This window comes from Pterocles gutturalis, unplaced genomic scaffold, assembly GCF_000699245.1.
Source record: "Pterocles gutturalis isolate BGI_N339 unplaced genomic scaffold, ASM69924v1 scaffold18002, whole genome shotgun sequence".
NCBI classification, from domain to species: domain Eukaryota; kingdom Metazoa; phylum Chordata; class Aves; order Pterocliformes; family Pteroclidae; genus Pterocles; species Pterocles gutturalis.
In genome coordinates, this window is record NW_010108286.1 from 80889 (window position 1) to 103831 (window position 22943).

The 22943-nt window shown below is 41.3% G+C and overlaps 1 protein-coding gene across 1 annotated transcript in view; it reads right to left on the minus strand.

Moving 5' to 3' along the window:
* GLI3 (GLI family zinc finger 3) overlaps positions 1–22943 on the minus strand; it is a 67431-nt gene that overhangs the window by 19471 nt on the left and 25017 nt on the right. Inside the window, exons 4-6 of the mRNA XM_010072596.1 lie at positions 19284–19500; positions 17959–18075; positions 16532–16672 (exon numbers count right to left, since the gene is read on the minus strand). Coding sequence (XP_010070898.1) covers positions 16532–16672; positions 17959–18075; positions 19284–19500 — 475 coding nt within the window. The remainder of the gene's footprint in view (positions 1–16531; positions 16673–17958; positions 18076–19283; positions 19501–22943) is intronic.

Consider the following 22943-nt stretch of genomic DNA (forward strand, 5'->3'; position numbering starts at 1 on the left):
TCTCTAAACGTGAAACTGTACTCCTAATAAACAGGATTATACTAATTCAAAGGACACAACCCAGCAGGACTGTTTTCTTCTCACTTCCCCATTTCAGCTTAAAATATAGGTCTGATTATTGTTTTTGTTCTTTCTGCACTAACAGCAGCAATAAAAGTTCTCAATCCCCAAGTTAAAAAAAAAAAAAAAGCTGTTCTCTTTCTGCTTCTCCTTTTGTTCTCTTGCAAAAAAATCTGTAGTTGTCTTCGTTGCCTACCAATAGGTTAAACATATCCAACTTATATGTTTAAATGCTAAAGACAGAGAAGTCCCCAAGGATACCTTGATCGTTGGCTCTTGTACAAAGAAAATACTGTATTTTGCTCAGAAGAGCTTTCCGTGGCAATTTAAACACAGTGAGACAGACACAATATCCTGGAGAGAGGAAAACCTGCCTTATTACATTCCTGACCTAAGAGAAAGGATCTGCCCTCAGGACATAAAGAGAATCATTGGGGGAAGGAGGGAGGGAAAGAAAAGTTATCTAATCCTAAAAATAAAGGCAGCAGTTCATAATACATACATAAAGCAGTGGTACATAATACAATCTTTTAATCTCCGATATAGTAGTTATACAGTACGGATATGATGCCCAACAGGGCAAACGTAACCTGCTTCTCAGGCCGGGAACAGATTCCCTCAGCCTGTATCTATGTTCTCAGGTTTTGGACAGCTTTTTATAGACTTTGGGATGTCCTGTGGAGGCAATGGAACTTATGGGATATTGCGGTGATTCTTTGCCAATAAGATCACATCTTGTTCTTGTTTCATTTAATATACATATATTCATGTATACAGTACAGTTAAGTCTGTTAGCAGCAAAATGCAGCTCCATCAAAGGCAATGTTTTACAGCTCTCCCTTGATTTCTTGTGTCAGAGCATGCAGCTATAAAGCAACAGGCAGAAACTGCATCTTTATTTCCTAAACCTGAAAATTTAATAAATGACATTCTGCCAGAACATCAACATAAATGTTGTGGACATTAATCATTCCACTTTTGCAGTGGTAGGAAAGATGCTTTGATGCCTCTCGGCTTTGTTTCTTCTCTGATATTCTCTTCCATAACTCTGTCTAAAATCAAGAGCCATCTCTTTCTTGAAGGTTGAATTCTTGTATTACTAGCTGGGAGATTAATAGGTAAAGCTGGTATGTTACAGGAATTCCAGCTTTCTTTACTGTTTGTTTGGTTGGCTTTTTTTCCAAATGTATGGAAATAATTTTTCAGTGTGTGCTGCTGTGATAACTGGACTTTGCCAGCTCCTCCAGCACTGATGCTCTGTATTGCATTTGCCTTAGTTCAAGCAAGGTATCACAGCTTCCATATTTTGTGATGTTACAAAAAAAAAAAAAAAAAAAAAGTTCTGCCTCTCTTTTCAGCCACCTGAATCTGTGACCTGCCCAAGGACAGGGCTAATTGCACTTGTGTGAGGGAGCTGCAGCAGAGAACTGAAGGCACTGAAAGTGGAAACTACGAACCAGATGCTGAAGTCAACTGTTCTCAAATGGGTATATTTTTGTTACTTGTCTCTGCCCTCCAAGGGTACCCGCTGCTCTCCTGAGAACTGCTAAGCAGGGAAAGATGCAACAGGTTAACAGTGAGGATGACTAAGCTCTCGGGGCACTGGGATGAAGGAGGCTGGAGGGTAGAAGTGCACCCACATTGCTCCTAAAAGAGTAGAAGGGGCCAACTGGCAAGCTGACCGCTCCTGGCATTTCTCCCAACCACTTTCTCCCCACCTGTCTGCCGCCTGTCTGCTTTACTTCCCCGCTCTGGCTGCCCTCCTGGCTCCCTGCGCCGCGGTTGTGTGACATGCTCCACACCACTGCATGGATGCTGGTAAACTTGCCCCCAACTTCCACTCACTCCAGCATCATTTTTTGTGCAAACTGTGCGTTTTGAGAGCTGCACTGAGCATGTAACTGCTCTGCTAACAGCAAGAAAGCCTTTTGCTGGAGGGTAATCCCTTTTGGAAAAGGCAACCGGACAGGTACAACTCCTTTACAATTTTCACCTTCACTAAAACTTCAGCAACACACAGAAAGAACTTTAAGGAAAAGAATCTTTCACACCCATGTTTGCCTCACTTTTCCTTTTTGTTTATTATGCTCTTCACATTTAGATCCCCAAATTACACCCACATTTTACCTGGCTTCTGTGTAAAAAGTCACATAAGAAAAATTTAGGGTAATTTGGTGCCTGCAGTGTAAAGCAAGAGACCTAAGACAGACTAACAAGGAGGAAGGGAGGGAGAAAGAAGCCAGGTGAGGTGTGCACCTGTGATGGAGAATTCCAACTTTGCTCAAAAGGCCAGGGCTGGAAGAAGAGACTGAACAAAGGCCGCTTCCTGAAGGGTTTAAGACCCAGTGATGAAACTGTGATGTTGGCCTTTACGGTGCAACAGCAACTGAATGTGGTCTTCTTCCAAATCCTACACCCTAGCGCTGCATTGATGATCTTCAGCCTGTTCTGCCTGCCTTCCCTCCTTCTTCCTCCGTCACACACACACACAAGCTCTCCCCACAGGCTTTCTGGGTACTGGCTACAGGCAGCACTGCTACAGAGTGAGGTGCAGGAAGGATTCGTGCCTTCAGGAAACAGCTCTGTGGCAAGACAGCAAGGAGCTGCAATGCCTGTTCCTGCCATAAGCTCACAACAGAGGAGATCCTCACTGCAAAGAGCTCCACATTACCTGCAAATCTGCTACACAGTTCTCTCCCAACCTGGTCAAAACAGTAGCGCACAAACAAGGGCAAGAGTTTTTCCTACAGTTGGATGGGGAAGATGGTAAAGGCTGGCCTGAAACCAAACATCTGTCCTTCACTAGGTCTGAGATTACCAGTGAATCGTGCCTAGAAAATGCACTGACTGATACCTTCTATGAGAATATGGAAAAAGAGAAAACCACCTGAGACTCAACTTCAAAATTTTCTGCTTCATGATCTTTGCATTTTAGGGATAAAAATAGATTTTGCGTGCAACTGCTACAGAATTTCCAGGAAAACCAAGTTAAAATGCATTAAAACTCCCTCACAGGCAGTACCCAACATGAGCAATGGATTAATTCCTTCTTGACAAATCTGAATTCCCATATGGCTGTGTACAATCTTCAACAAAAGCATATGTGAAAAACAGGCCTTACCTTAAAAAAAAAAAAAAAAAAAAAACAACAAAACCAAAAACCTGAACAGCCCAGCACTTAGCACTGCTACAGATGTTAGTGTAACCCACTTAAAAGCATATATTCTATTTTTGGATTTTTCTCACTGGCAAAAAAGACCACAGAGGACTCCTGCCAGCACACTTGAGAAGGAAGTCATCATAAAGAGGCATTCCAACAAGGCATTTCATCTTATTTCCAAATAGTATGAAGAATGAAAATACAGTCCTTATTTCGCAAGAAGCCCACTAGCACACAGGAGGCAGAAGAACTAAATACTTTGGATGTTTTCCCACATTGCTGCAGAAGACAAAATCTATAGGCCTCCTTCCTGCCACCATAACTCATCCGACTTCAATGGAAATCAGACCTGCTATATATATTAAACCTGAAATTAACTATTCTCCCCCTATATTGTTTGGCTTTGATAAATTCCAGCCATTGCTCCTAGCCGACACACAAACCACGCTCAAAGTAGTAACATTTTCCTTTAAAACAGGGCATGTTCACAAGAAAATAAAATGTGAAGAGATTTCTAATCTTGACATTCCACAATACAGACCACTGGTGGAGCCAAGAAATAAAGGTTCAACAGTAAAGATGCCTAGAGTAGAAAAAAATGGAAGTAAAAGAAGTACGCAGCAAAATATCCCAACAACTTTGGTGTACCAAATGATATATAAACCTAGAGCTGTCTCATAAAAATTCTATGGTTTTAATGACAAAAATCTGTTAAAATTTACACTGCCTTTCGGTTTATGGGTTTGAAAATAAAGTGCAAGCAAGTCAGTACCAGCACACTCTTTGAGTTAAAATGTAACCATATATCATTTTATATTAGCAGAGACAAACCGCTTAATCCCAGGAACCACCTTATAAATCTATGAAAGGCTACAGCAAGTTACAACAAGGAAAAGCAAAGAAGTGCTATTTTAATAAGATTTTTAAGTCTTCCAAACTCCCAGACTGGTACAATGGGTCACCTATCTACGCAGAAGGATTAGAGAAGTACTTCATCCCTTACAAAAAAGTTAAAGTATTGCCTTCTTTTACAGAAAATCCTGTGCTCCTAATAGGGCAAAATAGCAAGGTGAATGTGAGACAATTAAATAGGATCTGCTCTTCAGAGTGTATTAAACATATGGACAGTAACACTGAGCATGTAGGCAGGGCCTGCTATATGCGCTTCATTTAGTTCATTCTTGGACCAGGTTTTGTAAAACCAAGCACCTTCTTCTGCTTTGAGTACTTTTTTAGGATTACAGCACAGCTAACACTGATCCACTTAAAATCAAAGAAAGCATATTCCTCAGCAGGATCTTCCTGCGTAAATCAATCAGTAAGTCTTTTAATGTTTTTAAAGAGCGTCCTATGCTTACCACATGGACACATCCAAATTGCCCGTACGATAAAAATACCAATGCTTTGTCTGCAGGAAGAGACTGTTGAATGGCAAATTTTTTTTTCAATAAATCTATGAAATCTGCAGTTCAGATTAGGAGATAACACCTGATCCACTTTTTGCAATGAAATGCACAAACCCCCCTAAGAAGTTCAGGAATCTAGTGACTTAGAAACACACAAAACTTTTCACAGAAACTACAAAGAAAAAATGATGGCAGTGATAAGCATTATCAAAATCTTTACTAGTATGATTTAACATTTGTTTCATCACAGAGGAGATCCTGGCAGAATTAATACAACATCGGTGGGTGACAGAAGCAGCGCTGTGTTAAAGCCATGACATCATGACTGAACTGGAGAAGGTATTTCGGGAACTTCCTTCCTAACATCTCTAAGAAACATTTCTAACAAGCTCCAGCACGTGCAACAATTTATTGCTCCTCCGAGACCTTCCTTGGCTTTTTTCCACTGGACACGCATTTAGAATTTGTATTTCACACCTGCGCTAGGCTTGGTTGTCTGAACCCCATCCTAGCAAAGACCTTTGCTAAGGTCTGTCCCATGTTAGAAGTTAATCACCCTTGATGCTCCAGGAAGCGGCAGCAGAGATACCTTCTTTCATCTCTTTTGCCACAGGATAATGTTTTCTATTCTCTTGTATACACCATAGACAGTCTTTTGTTGTAGCTAGACTACAAACGTATGTTTGAGTTGTTGGAATGAAAACTGTACAGGATCTCTTGGTAGAACACTGGGGTATAACCTAGTAGACTTAGAAAAGAGCCAAGGCTAACTTTTCTTTCTGCCCTGCATTCCACACACTACCTTCAGTTGACTGGCAGTGAACTTACAGGTGCTTCTGGTAGTTAAGAATCAACTCTAAACAGTCTGGTTTATCTCAAAGATTCATCTCTCCCCCTAAACACCACTGTGGCACCATCTGAACGGGACAGACTTGTGCTGGCAGTCAGCTCCAGAAGTCTGCAGGAGTAATCCAAAGGGCAGTCCTGTATCTCTGTAACTCCCCTTCATCCAAAAACTATCAGAGCTGGAGCCTGGCGCCTACAAAATGAGATACAAAAGACACTTCTTTGTTCAGTTTTTTTTTTTTTTACTAGCTGTAAGTGTCGGAATCCCCTTGGCAATTAATTTCCTGGCTGGTAATCCCTTGGCTCTGATCCACACAGAGAAAGTGGCTGCACTGGAGGGAGCTGTGCAAGGCACATGTTCCAGCTTTGCAAAATGAAGTAGTCTCTTTATTAAAATGACAGTGGACAAGCCTGAAAACTTAGTATTTGCCCTGCGTAATGAAGTACGGTAAACTCACTGTTAAACACTCTCTTAAGCCAAGTGTAACGTGGCAAACGGTCAAATGCTGCAAGTAGGATTTTCCTGATTATCTGTGATAATGGAAATGGTTTAGGCATGAGAAAGAGATGCAAAAAGTACCCCAACAGTAGTGAGATACAGGAACATACATTGCATGATAATTAGCACTGATAACAGTTTAAAGGATAAAGCCTTAATATTACTAACTTTAAGAAAAATTACACTAACAAAAAAAAAATCACATACCCACAGTGTATTAAGCTTCTATATTCTCAGTTCTCATAGAGAGATACAAAAATCTTCTCGCAATCTTGCATAGTGCTGGTAACTGGCAAAAAAATCTACAATGCACAGCCCAGAGGTAGGGGAATTCTCCTCCCTAGCAGCCAGGCCAGGTGGGCTTGATCAGTTTTGACATATATATTGTTTAAATCTTCTGAGACAAAGGGACAGAGAAGCTTTGTGGGCATAATTCCTATAAGTGGCCAAACTCTGGAAAACATTTTGACTGAGTTTCCTTTAGTTTTAGACAAAGGCTTTCACAGGAGGAAGAAAGTTGGTACCGTGCTCACATGTGCTGTGAAGAGAACAGCAAGATACTATCTTTTTAATTAACTCAGCCTAAAGCCATGCAGTCTTAACTGAAGCACTCCAACCCTGGATTCCTCAAATTAGGAAGCATCAGAGCTAAATAAATACAGGAAATCCACTTATACTCCACACTCCAGAGCGGTAAAAATACGCCCAAAAAACATATTTCATCTCCCTGGATGCAACCCCTTTCCATATCAGCCTGACATGGAAAGCCAAACCATGGGTGTACCTTAAGCAACGATCACAAATAAAACCAGAGCCAAGGGAACAACCAAAGGAAAAAAGGACAGTAGCAATTTTAAGTATGAAAACTTGTGGAGCAACTCTTGCCACCACTGAAAACACTCTGAGAAAAGGTCCCCAAATACAAGGGGTCTTGCCCTCATCTGTCAGAAATCACTGCGAAGGTAAGGTGCTAACTAGAAGCAAAGCTACATTGTGCTTCTCTCTGAAAACTTAGTGAGTTCCTACCCGCCGCTGTGCTGCTGCTGTTCTTTCTTTTAGTGCTTTCTTGACACATGTAGGAGAGGATAAAAGCCTAATGGGTGAGAGTGTCAGCACAATATAAATTACCGCAAGGAAAAGCTTGATGCATGGCTTGGGATCTGAAAGAGGAATGTCCACCATTGTTTGTGATTATGGATCACATCACAATCTAATAGCAATTTTTATTTAATCAATAATTTCCATGCTGAACAGACAGCCCTGTTACAGAGAATCGACAAGCAGGTACTGATAGCGACAAGGCTTGTTATTAATCTTTACTCTGCCAAGATATCAACCTACTGCAAAAAAGCACCATCAAGATGGATTTAGAAGTAGGTCTTTTTCTTTCTTTTCTGTTTCTCTTCATTTTTCTTTCTCCTTATCTTTCTTTTTCTCTCTTTTCTTTTTTCCCTTTCTTCCTTTGCCTTTCTTTTCTTTTTAGCTACACGGCCCCATTACCCTTTTCCCTTTCCAGGTATGTAATGTTTCATACACTTTATATTCTAAGTTTATTTGAAAAACCTGGGGCTTGAATTACACAAAAAGGCAATTCATATTAAGCAATTTCACAAATCAGTGGGACCTAGCCCAGTGCTCAGTGTTAGCCATTATAGGCTAATAAATCATACTTTCTCTTTGAGATGTCAATCGCCAAAGTGCTTTGTAAAAATGTTGGCATCTGTAATTCAGCGAAGCCTTTTCATCTTGAAATAAGATGCTCCAGACTGATAACAAGAATAATCCTCTCTTGATCAAAAAAAAAAATCTGCATTTTACCAATTAAAGCTGCTGCCAGAAGCCAAACGGAGCAGCACTGAGACTCCACTGTAGTTTATCTCTGCTAAACACAAGGAGGGATACAGTTAGAGCTTTGTTTCATTTTCAGCTTGACTACTTTATCTCACTGAGAACTGCAGCATCTCAGCCCTGCAATACATGTAAGAATGGTATAGGCAGACCTCATACCTACAGTGCAAACCATCAGAAGACCCACTCCTGACAAAACCACCACCCATTCATTTTACAGATTAGGCACCTGACACCTTGAAGAAAAGTCATGCTTACACAAAAGTTTAAGCACTGGAAAACACTAGGTTTGTTTCACCACGACAAAAGGCTCATCTGCTTTTTTATTTTTTTTCTTTCTATTAAGAGGTTACACAAACAAAAAAGACTGTAAAAAAATGAATCCATGAAGCCCAGCCATGTCAAAACCAAATGTAGAAGCTGCACTCACGCCTGTATTTAGCTTGCCTGTCCCTGCTTCCATTTGTGCATGCTGATCTGCCACTTCTGTCTGAGAAAAAGCACTTCTACATGCAGAGGCTGGGCCAGGAGTCATAGATTTCTCTTCTTCCAGGCATCAGGTTTCTATGGGCAAACGTTTCGGGTAGAATATAGGAATCTAAGAGGGAGAACAGGGCACTTGGGACAACTGCGTTCTACTCATCAGGAGGCAACAAAAGCAGTGCAGAGAGACATCACAACAAACAGGGGACTCCAGAAGGTTCAAGGCAGATCTTCCACTGGTTCACTGGTGTAGGACAGGCTATGTAACAGCAAATGACTTAGTCAGCAGTAGCAAGGCAGGAAGAAGCTGCACTTCTCCCTAAAACTCAACATCACCTATGAAACATCACTAACCTGGAAGAGGTCACCAGCTGAACTCGCAGGCAAAATAAACACTTCAAATAAGTATGTATATGCACCAACCACCTAAATAGTGCTTCGTGATTAAATGCACAGGCAGAGGCTGAGCCCTGCTCCCTGCCATGCACTGCCCTTTCCACTCAAGTGCTCTCTTGTTCCCATTTCAATTTAAATGGCTAGAGTAACTTCTCCAGGCATAGGAGGAGCACTGTTCATCCCTACCCACAACAGGGAAAAAGAAGTGCTATTTAAAGGACACGTCAATAGTTTAGCAGCCTCTTTCAGGGACACCAATTCAAAGACAATGACTTTGGCAACTCCTATGAACAGCAGCAGCAGCAGCCTAACAACATGTTTTCTTAATTCTGTGAAAGAAATGCTAATTACAGAGGAATTAAAATTTAAAAATGATTACATTTCTCTCTCTAAATCCCTTCCTAATACTTCACAGATTAGAGTGGATTTATTTTTTTGTAAACCTTTCTCTAGCAAAAAAAGAAATCCCCCCCCCCCTTTTTCTCTTTTTCCCCTTTCTCCTCTGTGATTCATCAAAAGCCAGACTCTAGGTAGGGGAACTGCTGATGCACTTGTGTAGTGGAGTGCTTAAGAGGACCTGAGCCAAAGCACAGCTGGCCCTTGGGTCAAACCCAGAGTGAAAGAGATCTCTTCACAAGGTAGCAGTGCTGACTTTTAACACTGCTGGGAGGCAGAGGGCATGATGGTGGCTGGCGTGGAGCAAGGATGTGCTGGGAAGGCAAGGGGGCTGTGCCAGACCCCAAGGGCTACTGAGGCTACAGACCAGCAGTGAGGTCTGTCTGCAATTACTTAACCTTAAAACCTGACAGCACATACATGGTTACCTTTGATGGGGGGTTAAAGACTTGCTTCACTTAAACAAGTCTGTGTTAGGCACCCATAGGGAAACAAAGAGAAAATCAAATCTGCGTACTAGCTTTCCTATGCCATGGAATGAATTGCTGGCCTATAAACCATTCTGGCACAGTTTAAAACTATAATCCAGCACAGTAAGGTGGTGTTGTAATTATAACTCAGCCTTTAAACAGGCAGTGAGGAAGAGATTTCAAAATCTAAAAACTTCTGGACAGACGTTTCTCATGATTATTTGCTATAATCCCTCCTCCTCCTTGTTCTGTCACAGATACAATGACCAAATATACTGAGGGGATGCACAAACTGTGAAAAAAACCTTTCCATGGTGCTTGCTTGCCTCTAAACAACTCCCTGCATTCTCCCTGTTGTCCCAAGCCCTGGGCTTCTCTCACTTGGAAGAATGATTTATTTTGTCCACAGTGTTGCTTCTCCAAACATGGGTTAGGGTCCAAACACCACTGAGCAAAACATAAAATAAGATGAAATAGAATAAAACCACCAACAAAACCCCCTTTGCTGTTGTATGTAAAACATTCTCCTTTTGTCAGGAAAAAAATGATTACTATAATGGATTACATGTTCTTATCTATTTCTTACACTTTTCAATTTAAAGGAAACATTTCTGAACCTTTCAGGGCAGTGGCTGTCACTGCCATGCACAATGAGCCAGCGAACAGGCAGAAGCGTCTCTGTATTGCTGCGCTAGAGTCAAACAAAACTATAGTGAAAATGCACTGAAAACTGCCTCTGCAAAGAAGAATTAAAAAGTAAATAGATCCCTGCATGTATTTGGAGACACACGGAAACTGGGATGTGTAATTACACCCGTTTGGTATTGTGAAGGGACTTGCTTCATGTAGGTGAGCCTTCACCTGTGTCATGACCAGCTGTAGGAACACTTCTAGTGCCCAGTGAAGAGAAATTGCTAATGCACAGTGGATAACCTGCATTTTGGGACAGCTGTGTGTAATTGCCTCTTTCCAGGCACAGCTGTGAGTAGCACCTTGTCAGCTCTGTCACCTTGGGGCAGTTTCTCCTCCTGCAAGCGGTGGGCAATGCGTGACTCTTGGGATCACTTACAGCTCTGCCACCGCAGCTATTATGCAAGGGAACTAATCTGTCTTATTCTCCTACAGCAGTTGGATCGTTTTTTAGAGAAAAGAGATAAAGCTCTCTCCAGTCCTCACCTACCACTCCCCAGCAGGGCAGCAGAGGGAGTGAGACTTTCAAAAGTCTATTGACTTTGGGTGTCCTTATTTCTGGGTGTTCAGAATGACCCACTCCAAAGACATCTGGTCCTTCGGAGAGTGGTGCAAACCACCTTTCAAGGCACACAGCATTGATGAAGGTACCCCATGTCACTACAGATGCTGCGAAACCTTTTCTGTATGAGCAGAGGGCAAAAACTTTAAGGAACTCAACTCAGGGAACTTCAAGTAATGATTCCTCTGGGTATCCTCAGTGCACCACAATTACCCTGGGAACATACAGGTACCTGAGAAACACAAGAATCTCTCCTTTTGGCTTGGGTACGACCAGGGAACCTGGCAGAGCGTTACAGCTGCTGCCCTGGGGATTGCTGGGGGAGCGGTCCAGTTGCCAGAGCTTTGCAAATAGGCAGGAAGACCTCAGCAAATGCAATCTGGAATGTAAGCCATCGCTGTCAGTTTAGGGCTTTTCAATCCCATCTAATCAAATGTAACAACGAGAGAATTTTATTGCTTTACAATGAAGGAGAAAACACTAACACAAAATAGCTCTACGGTTCTTCAAGAATGCTCTTGAATAAAAAATAATTACTATCAAGGCTACACAGCAAGGGGTATGAGAAAGAGGCAGCACTGCGTTTTTCTGATTGCTATTGTATTAATATTTAACAATAACTTCAGTCATTTCCTTGAAGGATAATTTTCTTAAACAAACTTTTATCTTCAGTGTCTAACCCTTTTGCAATATTTTATTATTAAACTGATTTCTGGGGGAGAAAAAAAAAAGACAAACTGCAACAAAAAGCAGATTTATAAAAATATACAATATCTCATTAGCTTCTGGGCACTCAAGTGCATTTATCACATATTTAAAACAAACTTGAGCTCAGCTAAGCCCAATTATAATATCTCGCTGGGCAGAGAAATTAATTAAACAGCAGAATGATAAAGACCCCAGCAGCAAACTGAGGCTTTAAAATAAATAAGATCCTTTTTTTTTCTTAAGAAGTGGTGAAAGAAAGAAACCTATAATACACATGTTCAAACAGTGATGTAAGCAATCTTTTCAGGAGTGCAATGCACCGTAAATAAGACTACCAGGAAAGCGAACGCAGCGGCATCTCCAACTTTGCAATTTGCTAATGTGCAACACATGCATCCCTTTTGCACCAAGTTCAAATAACCCTGGGATCCCAGCAGTGCAGCTCAGCGACTGACCCAGAACAAGGGCAGAACTTGTCAGGATTTAAGAGCTTTCAGCAAAACCCTTCAATTGCAGCCGGTACCCTATTCCATAGAAGGATATCAATTATAGATAGTGACTTGCTTTAGCAGGGCAGTCGGTACTGTCAGACACTAGATAGACAACCATGAAGAATCATGAATCTTTCTATTAACTGTAAGAGAGGGGGGCAAAAAAAAAGGATGGATAGGTGCAGAGCGTCAGAATGGTTTAACATCTTGCCTTTCGGTGTATGTATCATGAAAATTTAACCATACTGAATTCTAAGTGGCACATATCGCTTGAAAATAAGAGCTCCCGCACCAAAATCACTGCGGTGTCAAACCCTTCTGGGTGGGTCAATAACGATACTTTTATGTAGCTTTTTAGTTATTTATTCATAGCAGCCCAGGTTCTGTTCATAAATTCAGCCAGAAAACATCGTCTCTTGGGGCCAAATCACACTTTCACTAGCACCCACATTTTACACTAATAACAGGATGACTTTGCTACAGAAATAAATGGAGAAAAATGCCATCTAATGCTGACTATTGTGCCCAAAACTGCAATTTCTGCTCTAAAGCTATATCACATATTCAGACACAGCTATGTTTGTATTTACTGTTTCATATATGGTATATCACCCATCACTTTATAATGCAGATATTGTTAGAATCTGATTCACCTACAGCTGATTTCAAACTAAACCGGGTCCTATCATTCCCAAAAAGATAATAAACCTATCCTCATGTGACAGAAAGACCAGAATATGAACAAATTCATATTTCCCTCTTTCAAAACACATGCATACGTGCTTGTGTGTACTTCCTACACATGACTGGAGCAATGACATCTATAATGTGAACTGTGTGCATTGTGTATTGTGGAAAAGCTCTCCTGAGCTCTGCTCAACCTGGCGTGACTAGATTTCATGCTGAGGTCCCTAACCCTTTAGGAAACAGAACAAATGGCTAGAAACATACTTCCATCTTTTCCCTAAACACTGGAGTTCCTCTAAAATTCCAGTGCTTTGAGATGCAAGGCTTGGAAACAGTCTGTTCTGGGCCATCAGACATTTTGGGTCTGATATCTTACTATCATGTATGGCTACGAACAGTAGCTTTATCCCCTGGAAAAAAAGAAAAAAACACAAATTCATTAAAAGACTTACTGCTAGCCTGTGTAGATCTTGAAAACTTAGCTTTATCAGGATGTACAAGAACACTTTTTAGGTCTTCCCTCTCTTCCCAGTTGAACTTCCAAAGCCCAGGGAACTAGTTTAGAGAATTGTACATGTGAAAGAATACTGTAAATACTTCCGAGTCAAATATACAAATGCCTTTTCCTTTCTACTGAATACATGTTACATAACACATACTAAATGAAGTGGGTGACAGGGAAGGGGTTTCTTGCAATCCTTTGTGAAGCTCTACATAGCTCACTCTAGTTTCACTACACCATTCACTTGACTACCCATGGTATGGGCAAGTAGGTGTGTGCATACAGTATGATGCAGTATCACACGTGTAGTTCTGTATCACACCCATCCAACTTCTGAACACATGACCGTAGCTCTCTGCTCATGCTAATCACCCTTTCTGAGTGTCAGGGAATACAGGGAAGCCAGCAGATGTTATCTTGATGAGCCTTGCTAGGGCAATTTAAACCTTTATTGCCTTCACGCCAGTTGCCCCTGCCTGGATGATTACTGCCCCACAGTGAGTTAACAAAACAGGATGGTTATCTATACTTATGATGTCCCAGATGGCAGTCCACCATCTCACTTCAAAACCCCCTTCAAGCTCGGCTGGACCAAGGGAGGCTCTGCTGAGTCTGCCAGTGGGCTGGGCATCACCCACAGAGCAGCAGCGCCTGCAGCCAGGAGAGGCAACTTGGCAAAGCTCGGCTCGGCTGCAAGGTTTGAAGGTTAACAGTGTGATCCTAGCTACAGTCCTACCTGTACACCAGCCAGCTCAGGTACCTCCAGACAGCATTGAACAGCTCAATGTACACGGCCCTGGAGCCACAGGGTGAGGATCTCATGCCCATACCAGGTCCAAGGCAGGAACTCACCCGGTGCAAAGACATGGAGGTAAGCGCAGTTAACGGCAACTTGTGTCTACTCAGATTTATGCACCAGTATTTGGGTAGGAGGCATACATGAACGACATCAGTAGGGGGAATTTCAAGGACCAAACTGCTGCTTGGGAACTGAATGCTTTCTGCCAGAGTCACACACCTAAGCAAAACCAGGACTGCCTTCCCGTGAAGACCTACAGAGCCCTGCACTTCATTTCCCTAGTTGCTGCAGCTGTACATCATATGGCTGTGGCAATCAAGGGCAGACAAAATGTGGGAGAGACAGACCAGGGTGAAGCGAAAGACTTTCAGAGTTAGACATCTAAAGCCCTTTGCAATTCTGGACAGAAATAACTCACTCAAGTCCCCACAGCAGGGCTCTGTCAGAGCAGTAAAAGAAATCACAAACCAGGGCCCCATCACTGAGTCACGCTGGCTCTTACAGCATGATTTGCGCTACTTCAATGTGATGGTTGCGATGATGATGATGATTTTATTGTCTTCAGGGTATCGAGTCAGGACTTGCACCTCGTAATCTTAAATGCCATCATAACATATCAGAATCCTGAGCCCTGACAAAGAGAACTCCTTGTATCGTAGAAACATTTTTTACTTGCCTTCGTTATGTCTAGAGAAACCCATTTCAGACGTTGCCATTGTGCAGAGACATAAGAAATACACTTTTTTTCAGTCTTGCTATTTACCCTTATAGTACTGTCAGATTTGCTACAAAAAAATCACATCAGAAACAACAAATATATTTAAATAAAAAAACTCCACCCAACCAAACTACCACATTGTCAATTTAATTCACCTGAAACTACAGAACATCAGCTATTAGCTAACAAGCACAGTGGAATTCAATTAAAATTTACGTCTGAAACTTCAAAAAAATCTCCCTTTTCTTCATTACCAACGGCACTTTCATTTTGAATTTCTCTTTTATTTAATATATTTTGGTGTAAATTATTGATCATCATGACCAGGATAATTTCTGAATATTGAGAAAGGTTTGCCAGGCATCATAAAGCTTCAGCCTTACAACAATTGGCAAATATAAAGCCTCTGCCTGTGCAGAGCCCGAGATGACATCAGTCGGTCTGTTTGCAGGGAATGTAAGACCGACACTTGATCTTTTAAATGTGTCTGACCCTTTGCAGCAGCCATTCATACAGCATTTCTTCCCAAAAAGATATTATGACACAGAAAGAGCCTCTCCTCACATTTCATCTTGGCCTATTAAAATGTTAGGGTGCAATGTTCGTGCAAAACATGTCCATAGGATTCTTTAAAAAGTCACATTTTTGACATTATTTTAGTTTGTGATAGTCTTTCATTTATTATTATTGTTATTATCACTGTTACTACTACTCCTACCTAACAGTAACAAGAAACCGAAAATACATCTTGATGAATAACTGCAACACCAATAGGCTCTCACACTCCAGGAGGCGAAAGCTGGCATTGCTTCACTAAAGCCAGCTTTGCAGCATCAATTTACCATTTTGCATGGTGTTTGCAAATATATCGTGGGGATTTTTAATTTATTTTGGGTGGAAAGATACATTTTTGAACAAGCTAGTTCAGTGTATTGGCCACATTATGATTTTGCATTATCTCCAGGAAAGCATGAAAGAGTTTTCTACAGTAAATAGCATTCTGACACACTGATCATATGCTGAAGATGTTCCTCTCTAATCTGTACCAGGAATTCCTTTTTCTTTCGAGTATTTAGATATGTTGTATGATGCTGGTAATTAAGAGAGGTGCTATTAGCTAAGGAGGTTGGAAATGGGGGGGATTCGACTTGCCAGGTTATATTCTAGATTTTGATTATTCATTTTCTAGCTCACAATACTACAAAATAGTAAAAATCATTTATTTTGGAGAAGTAGTAGAGAGGAAGAAAAAACAAGGCAGATATGACTAATATTTGCTGTAGCCTAAATAAGACTATATAGTTAGCTTTTACTAAAAAGACTGAAACAACTCAGTCTCCACCTATTTAGCCAAATAATTCGCGTCAGTTTACACACAACAGTAAATTGAGAGCAAAAACTCCCACAGGGAAGAGGAAGAGTTCCCCTTGCCCCTTTCTACTGTTACAGTCCCTTTTTGGGAGAAAAAAATCAAACCTGGCTAAAAGTTAATAATAATTCATGTCCAGCTTACTATTACTCAATAACTATCAAAGTCTCTAACTCAAAATAGCGTTTGCTGGCTTACACGATCAGAGCCATTACAGCCTCTATTGAAGACTTTATTGAATTTTACACTAAGCTTTAGCTGACTGAACAGGTCAAGCACTGTGGCTTCGAGTTTTCTTTATTCTCAGAAACTCATAAAACCCTCTCCAGTTTGCAGCGCTGTTAGCTAAGAAACTTGACTCAGCACAGGGTCAGAGAACATGACCCCCATGAAAAAGGTCACGTAGTTTTAAAACTTAGTTCCTGAATACTATTAACTTACATGCACTAGCTGCTCCTGCGTGTCAAACTCCCGGGAACAGCCTTCCCAGTGGCAGTTTGTCTCGTAGACCACTTCAGGCTCCTGTTTGCTTTCATCTTTGTCCCCTTCCTCTTTTACCAGGGTCATTCCTTCTGGCTGTTCCTGGAGAGAGGAAAAAAAAACACAGGTGAGCAGAGAGGAAATTCTGAAACTGAGGAGGAAGAAAAGTAAATTATTTCAGCATTAAAAGTAGGATGGGGGTGGGTGTGTATTTTACTCTCAGTTCATTCTATTACTCTGTTCTACAAAACAGGAAAGCGCAAAACACGCCTAGTAAGCCAAAAAGTCATGTGCAGACTATCTGTGTAAAATAAATTCTTCCTCCCCAGAAGTAGTCACTGCAGTGAATTTCTGAAAAAAAAAACCAAAAAACAAAAAAAAAAAACACCAAACCCTTTACATTTCAATTCATAAAGGCTTGGCTTCTCTCTCCCCATATTTAACCAGGTCTTTATTTGTACACTTGCCCCTTATTATTCAGTGGTACCACTACTGAAAAAGGCACTATTCAATATAGTTTAACCAACTGGAATTTGACTTTAGTGCTACGGTTAGAGACAAACCAGGTCACCAGTAATCCCAAGTGTGTTTTCACTGTTAATCCAGCGACAGTTTTGCACACAAAAACCTTTCCAATAGCAGACTGGTAATTTTCAGGCTCCTTGTTAGTTCATTCCTGCCTGTAATCTGTGCATGAAAGGGGCGAGCAGGAGAAGGAGTATTTAATTTTACGTCTTGACTTTCCACCTTCAGTTCCTCAAGGTGCCTCATCCTCCCCAGCTTGTTATGTGCTCAGGATAAGGGTCAGATGCTACCATGAACATTTGGTTCAGATTATGCACTCACGCTATTTTTCCACTTCAAACCTCCTGAGGGATATAGATGGACCTCTGCTTTGTTTTCATGGATTCACTCACAAGATTGAGGCTCTGACTCTCATCTTCCCCAAGCCGTTGTACATCAGGAGTCGCTCTACTAAAACCAGTGGCGCTAACTGGTGTAGAAAGGATAGCAAACGAGACCCGTGCCTGACACTGGGGCCTCAATGCAGTACAGTGCTACAACCTGGTAAAAGCCCACGTGCTGGAAATACTCTGGCTGAACAGAAAATACGTCCCCCTGAGTCCTAAAAGTTTCTGGTTCGCTTTTCCACAGCGAACAGAGGGTTGAGCACACTCTGCCCTCAAGATGCACCACAGCCCTGTAACCCAGCAGCCCCTCACCGCCCAAAATTTAACCCTCGCTACCATGAGCTGCAGCCACCCATGTGTGCACCAGACCAAGGGCCACACAAGGGCAGGAAGCCTGAAAGCACGTGCTACAGGCAAGGTGCATTTTCCCTCTGGCAGCGAGGTGAAAGGCTTACGACTGTAACCTGCCCGCCCTACCTGCACGCTTCCTGCTCCAGGGCTGGGGAGCTCCTCGTCGGGCTTTATCTTGGAGCGCTTGTTGTGCATGGGATCTCCGGTGCTGCTCACTGCGGATTCGCTTGTGGGTTTATTCTGCTGCAGGCAGGTTTTTTTCCCCACCAAAAAGACAAAATTAGACTGAGATAAATACGTTGCTCCATTTTCCATATAATTATGACTTCAGAAAGGCAATTTTGAAAAACGAAATCACTGTGTACTAGTTTGAATCAACACAAGAAAAAGATGGGGTTTTTTTCCCACACTTTGAGGAAAGGTTTTGCACCTTACATCTGCACACAAGATCTCAGGTCTTTTACTGTGCTTCCCATTATAATGGTGGACAGAAGAAAAACTGAATGCTAGTGTGTTGAAAAATCCCAGATGAAGTCCTGGATTCTCCCAAGTCAATAGAAAAACCACTGCTGGCATAAACAGGCCAGAGTCTTGTTTTTCTCTTGCTGTGCTAGACTGAACACCATTATCTACACCTGCAAATGGATCTTGTAGGAATCCTGAGATCTTTTAGAGATATCTGAACTTGCATGGACCCCACAAAAAATCAATATGCTTCCTATAGCAGTATGTCTTGCTTCTGTACTTGTGAAAGCTAGCCAGGAGATAAACAGCTCCCAGACTGATAAATAACCTACCCCAGGTCATCTGGAAACAAACAGCGTTAGTTAATAACAGGCAAACCACGAACTGCGATAAACTCCAGATTATGGGCCTGATTCACTGCTGCACATCCCCAGCTTTTGAGAATACACCTTGGTTTTAACTGAAACGATTAATTCAAACTCAGTAAGTCTAATTTTGCACAAATCGGAGAAAAAACCTTCAAACCTCTGCACTATCTTTGAGTTCCTCTGTTGCTCACTTCGAGCTAGTCACACCCGTGTCAGGAGGGCAGAATATGACCCTGTGTATATTACAGTCAATGCGATTTGGAGGTGAGGCTGCTGATCTTTAAAAAGTTAGTGCGTTGGTGCGTTTTTCCCCCTTTTCTTCCTCCCCACCTCTATTAAGTTCCTGCATAAGATCCAGGAGAGACAGTTTGGAATGAGAAGCTGCTGCAGCACGCTGAAATATTTATGAGGACTAAAAAGCACGCTACCAATCAGGAACCATGCATACACTCCTGTGATTTATAATAAAGGGGCTGCAAACGCTATAGAGGCAAGAAAACTGTTATCGAAGGGTCTTGGTGACAGTGGTGATTAATTGCCATTGAGACAATATCATTTGTTGAATTTATTTCATTTTTAAATTAATGGAGTCCAAAGGTTTCTTTTGTTGTCTCTCACCTGTGTGGACTCAGAAGGTCCAGAGCTGACCTGGACAGGGTTCAGGACACTGGGGATGCCGGGGATAGGTCTCTGGGTAGGAAAAGTTGGAGCAGGATGGATGAGTGGAGGGCTGTGTCCAAAGGCTGAGCCTAGGGTTTGCTGACGACTTAAAATTTGCTGATGCATTTGCTGGAGGGATACCGGCGTGGGAGGGTATGTGAAACTCAGAGCAGGGCTGAATTTGGGAGAAAAGGGAGGAAAGAGGAAGGAAAAAGATTAGGGTCATTACAATATGGAACCATACAAATGAAATGTTTAAAATGTATTTGATATATTTATATTAATTGAAGTCAAGTCCCTCCCTGTCATGTCTTTCTTCATGCCCCAAAGGATGATAGATCCTGCTGTTAAATCCAGAGTTGGCCTGGATTTACTAGTGAGTGCAAAAATTGTACAATAGCAAAAGATAACATTTTTTCCTAACATCTACCAGGAAATCACAGAAAGCCAACCGAAATAAAATTCAGAAAAACTGAAACAAAAGGCAAACAGTTCAATAACAACTATTTATTGCAATAACAAACTTTATATAAAGAAAAAGAATGGGTGCCTACATGGTTTATAGTACTTTTATTGATAATGCAGTTCCCCTATGTTCGCGTGTACAAGGCAGTTCCTTTAATCTTGGCTCATGCTACGCTCTTTCATATGTCTCTAGATCTTATTACAAGAGGAGAGAAAATCAATTGGTTAAATGTGTTCTGAACACCATGCTTGTCATATCACTCATTTGTTTGCAAAGATGGAAAGCTCAGTTCATCCAGAATGTCACCTAAAGAATTTCCATCAGTGCCGTTTGGTTACAGAAACTGATGGATTAACCTTTCGCCTCTGAAATTGGTGATCAATGAGTTTCAATGTAGAAATATTCCAATGGGAAAGCACTTCTCCTTCTTCCAGTTAAACAACATTAAATGCCTATTAAAGCCCATTACGCATGTTAATACCTGTCATCACTTCATTACTTCACCGTATTTCCCAGACTACAGTGACTCGGGAGGAAATTACACTGCCATCTAAGGACCTATTCTGTGGGTACTGCCAAAGCATTCTTTGTGTCACACTCGAGAAATAAATGGTGTGGAACTAAATCTTCACACACAGGAATACGAGATTCTCCTGTAAACATCTGCCAATAGCTTACAATCATAGAAGGAAAAGAAAAAAAAAAGAGAAAAGAAAAAGTGTGTTCATTGATTTTTTTTTTTCTTAAAAAACCCACCAAACAACCACAGTTCAAAAGAGCCATAGAAATTTAAAACATTAGGTCTTAAAAGAGAGGGGTGCAAGTATAATACCTTTTAAGAATCAAGGCTTCTTCTAATGTCAAAAGGTTAGATTTAATCCAAATTTACAGTCTGGAGTCTTAATTGCTGTTGCTGTTAAGGGCATTAACTGAAAATACCGTGATACAAAGAGAGCTAAAATCATTTCAACCATTTTAAGTAATAATTCTACAGAAATGTTCTGTTCATTAATCTGACTATACATTTTGTCTGTTTGACTACAATCCATAAAGACACAGCTTCAATGTGATTACATTACTATTATTCCTGGTGAGAACTCTGCATTACAATAGTTTGCCCATTTAGGACAGAATATCATTAAGAATACCCTGAGAGAATCTTACTGGTCTTTGAGGAACTCTCTTTTCATTTTGCATTGTATTCTTTTTAATAAAGGGAGGCAGAAACGTAGTGAAAACAGTAATTGTTCACAGCAAGACTTAGGGAGAAATCAGTAATAATATTCAGTTATTGCAGCTCTGTAGTCCCTGCTAGTGTTCCTGTAAGCAACCATGAATGATTACAGCACGACTTGGCTAAGGTAGCCACTATGGATGATTGATAGGACATTAATCAAAAGATGCATATCAGGCTCAGAATTTGTTCACAAGCTTTCTTCTAATAGCTGATTTCATGTTCACTGAGCTCTATGCCAGTTTGTTCAATTTATTCTTCAGTGTACAAGCCATTCATCAAAGAACACAATGATTTAACACCCCTTTCCCTTTTTAGTGAACAAACATTACTAAGTGTAAGTACTCCGGTCTGTTCATTAAAAAACATACAATTACAATGTCATACATGAGGCTAAAACAATGCCTCCTTACCATACCCTGTCATTTTTTGCTTCTATATACACTGTGAGCTCATCTCATGTACTTCAAACACTAGACGGCACCATCCTGAAGATGTTACCAGATTCACCAAGACCAATAAATGCAGAATACAAATAATTTGGATGAAGTATTTTATTTCTCTATGAGTGGTTAATGCCTAGGACATATTCATCTACCAGCTGAATCAGTTTAAAAGAAAAAAAAGTGAACTGATTTCACTGGGAGCTCCAAGTACCCTTGGAAATACAGGGTGGCTGGTGGTTTTGGTTTTTTTTTTCCTTTCAAGGTGTTTATGCATGCACAACAATACGTAGCTTTGCAAGTCCAGGTTCAAAACTTTGGCAACATTCTTCAGATCCTACATGGCAAAAAGACAAATGTGATCCAGCCACAAGATATGACTGACTTAAGACCTCGACTCAGAGATGTAGATCCTGCCCATCACTGCTCTGTGACTACAGTCACATGAGCACCTGCATCTAACATTGATTTTTTAACCTATCCAAAACAAGAGCACAGGAGATCCCTCCCAAACAGCGCAGGAGGGCAGGAGAAAACTGCTGTGATCTAAATATATTTTTATCTCAGTAGGAGGCTGCTAAGGTGCCAGTGACTAGTGACTCAGGAAGCTGGATGCTGAAGAGAAACCTTTGGCCCCAAGTAGGAAACAGACTGTAGAAGCCCCAAGATGTATACGTACAACTTGCACTTAATGCACCTCGTTTATATTTACTGGAGTCTGGCAATATTCTCCAGTCGGTCCTTCCAAAGATGGGAAAAGACTGCTGTGTCAATAGGGTATTTTTGGTCAAGCATCCCTCCTTTGGGTTGAGTCTGAGGTACCAGGATTTTCCTACAGAGCCTGGCAACCTGCACTTCATTCCCTCTACCTCCAAACTTCTCAATGCAATGAAAAGGAGACCATGAGGGAGCAGAGGAATAGCCAGCACAGCTAAGGGGAGTACTCAGACATGGTGACAACAGTTCAGCCACCAGGGTGATTTCTTAAATAGCTCAGATAGCTGCCTTCAAAGAATTTTCTCCAGCTGTTTCTGAAGAGCTTTTCATAAGGCAAGATGACCTGGCTGGGTTTAACGTCACCCTCTTGCAAGATGCTATCACAGGGCAGCCTGGACAATTTTTCTGATCTGAAAAGATCAAAAGGATCTGAAGAGAACAGAAGGTGGCAGGTCTTTCTCTGCCTTTCAGAAACCATTCAGGCTGCTCGACAATAAAGCTGATGTTGTGGGCCAAAAAGAAGAAAAAGAAATCAAAGCCTGCAATGTCGCTGGCAAGGAGCGCTCTGTTGGGAAGGGGAGACCTGGATTCCTGCATTTCTTCCCAAAGTTTTTAACACACTTTGTTCAGTAACTCTTGAATAAAGGATGTGTGAAGAATTCTTGTAGCCCAAATTCCCCTCAGATCACATGGGATCCCCCTACCTTAACTGGCAGCCAAAAGCCCTCTTGCTGGCCCCACCAAGCTCACGTTGTTTT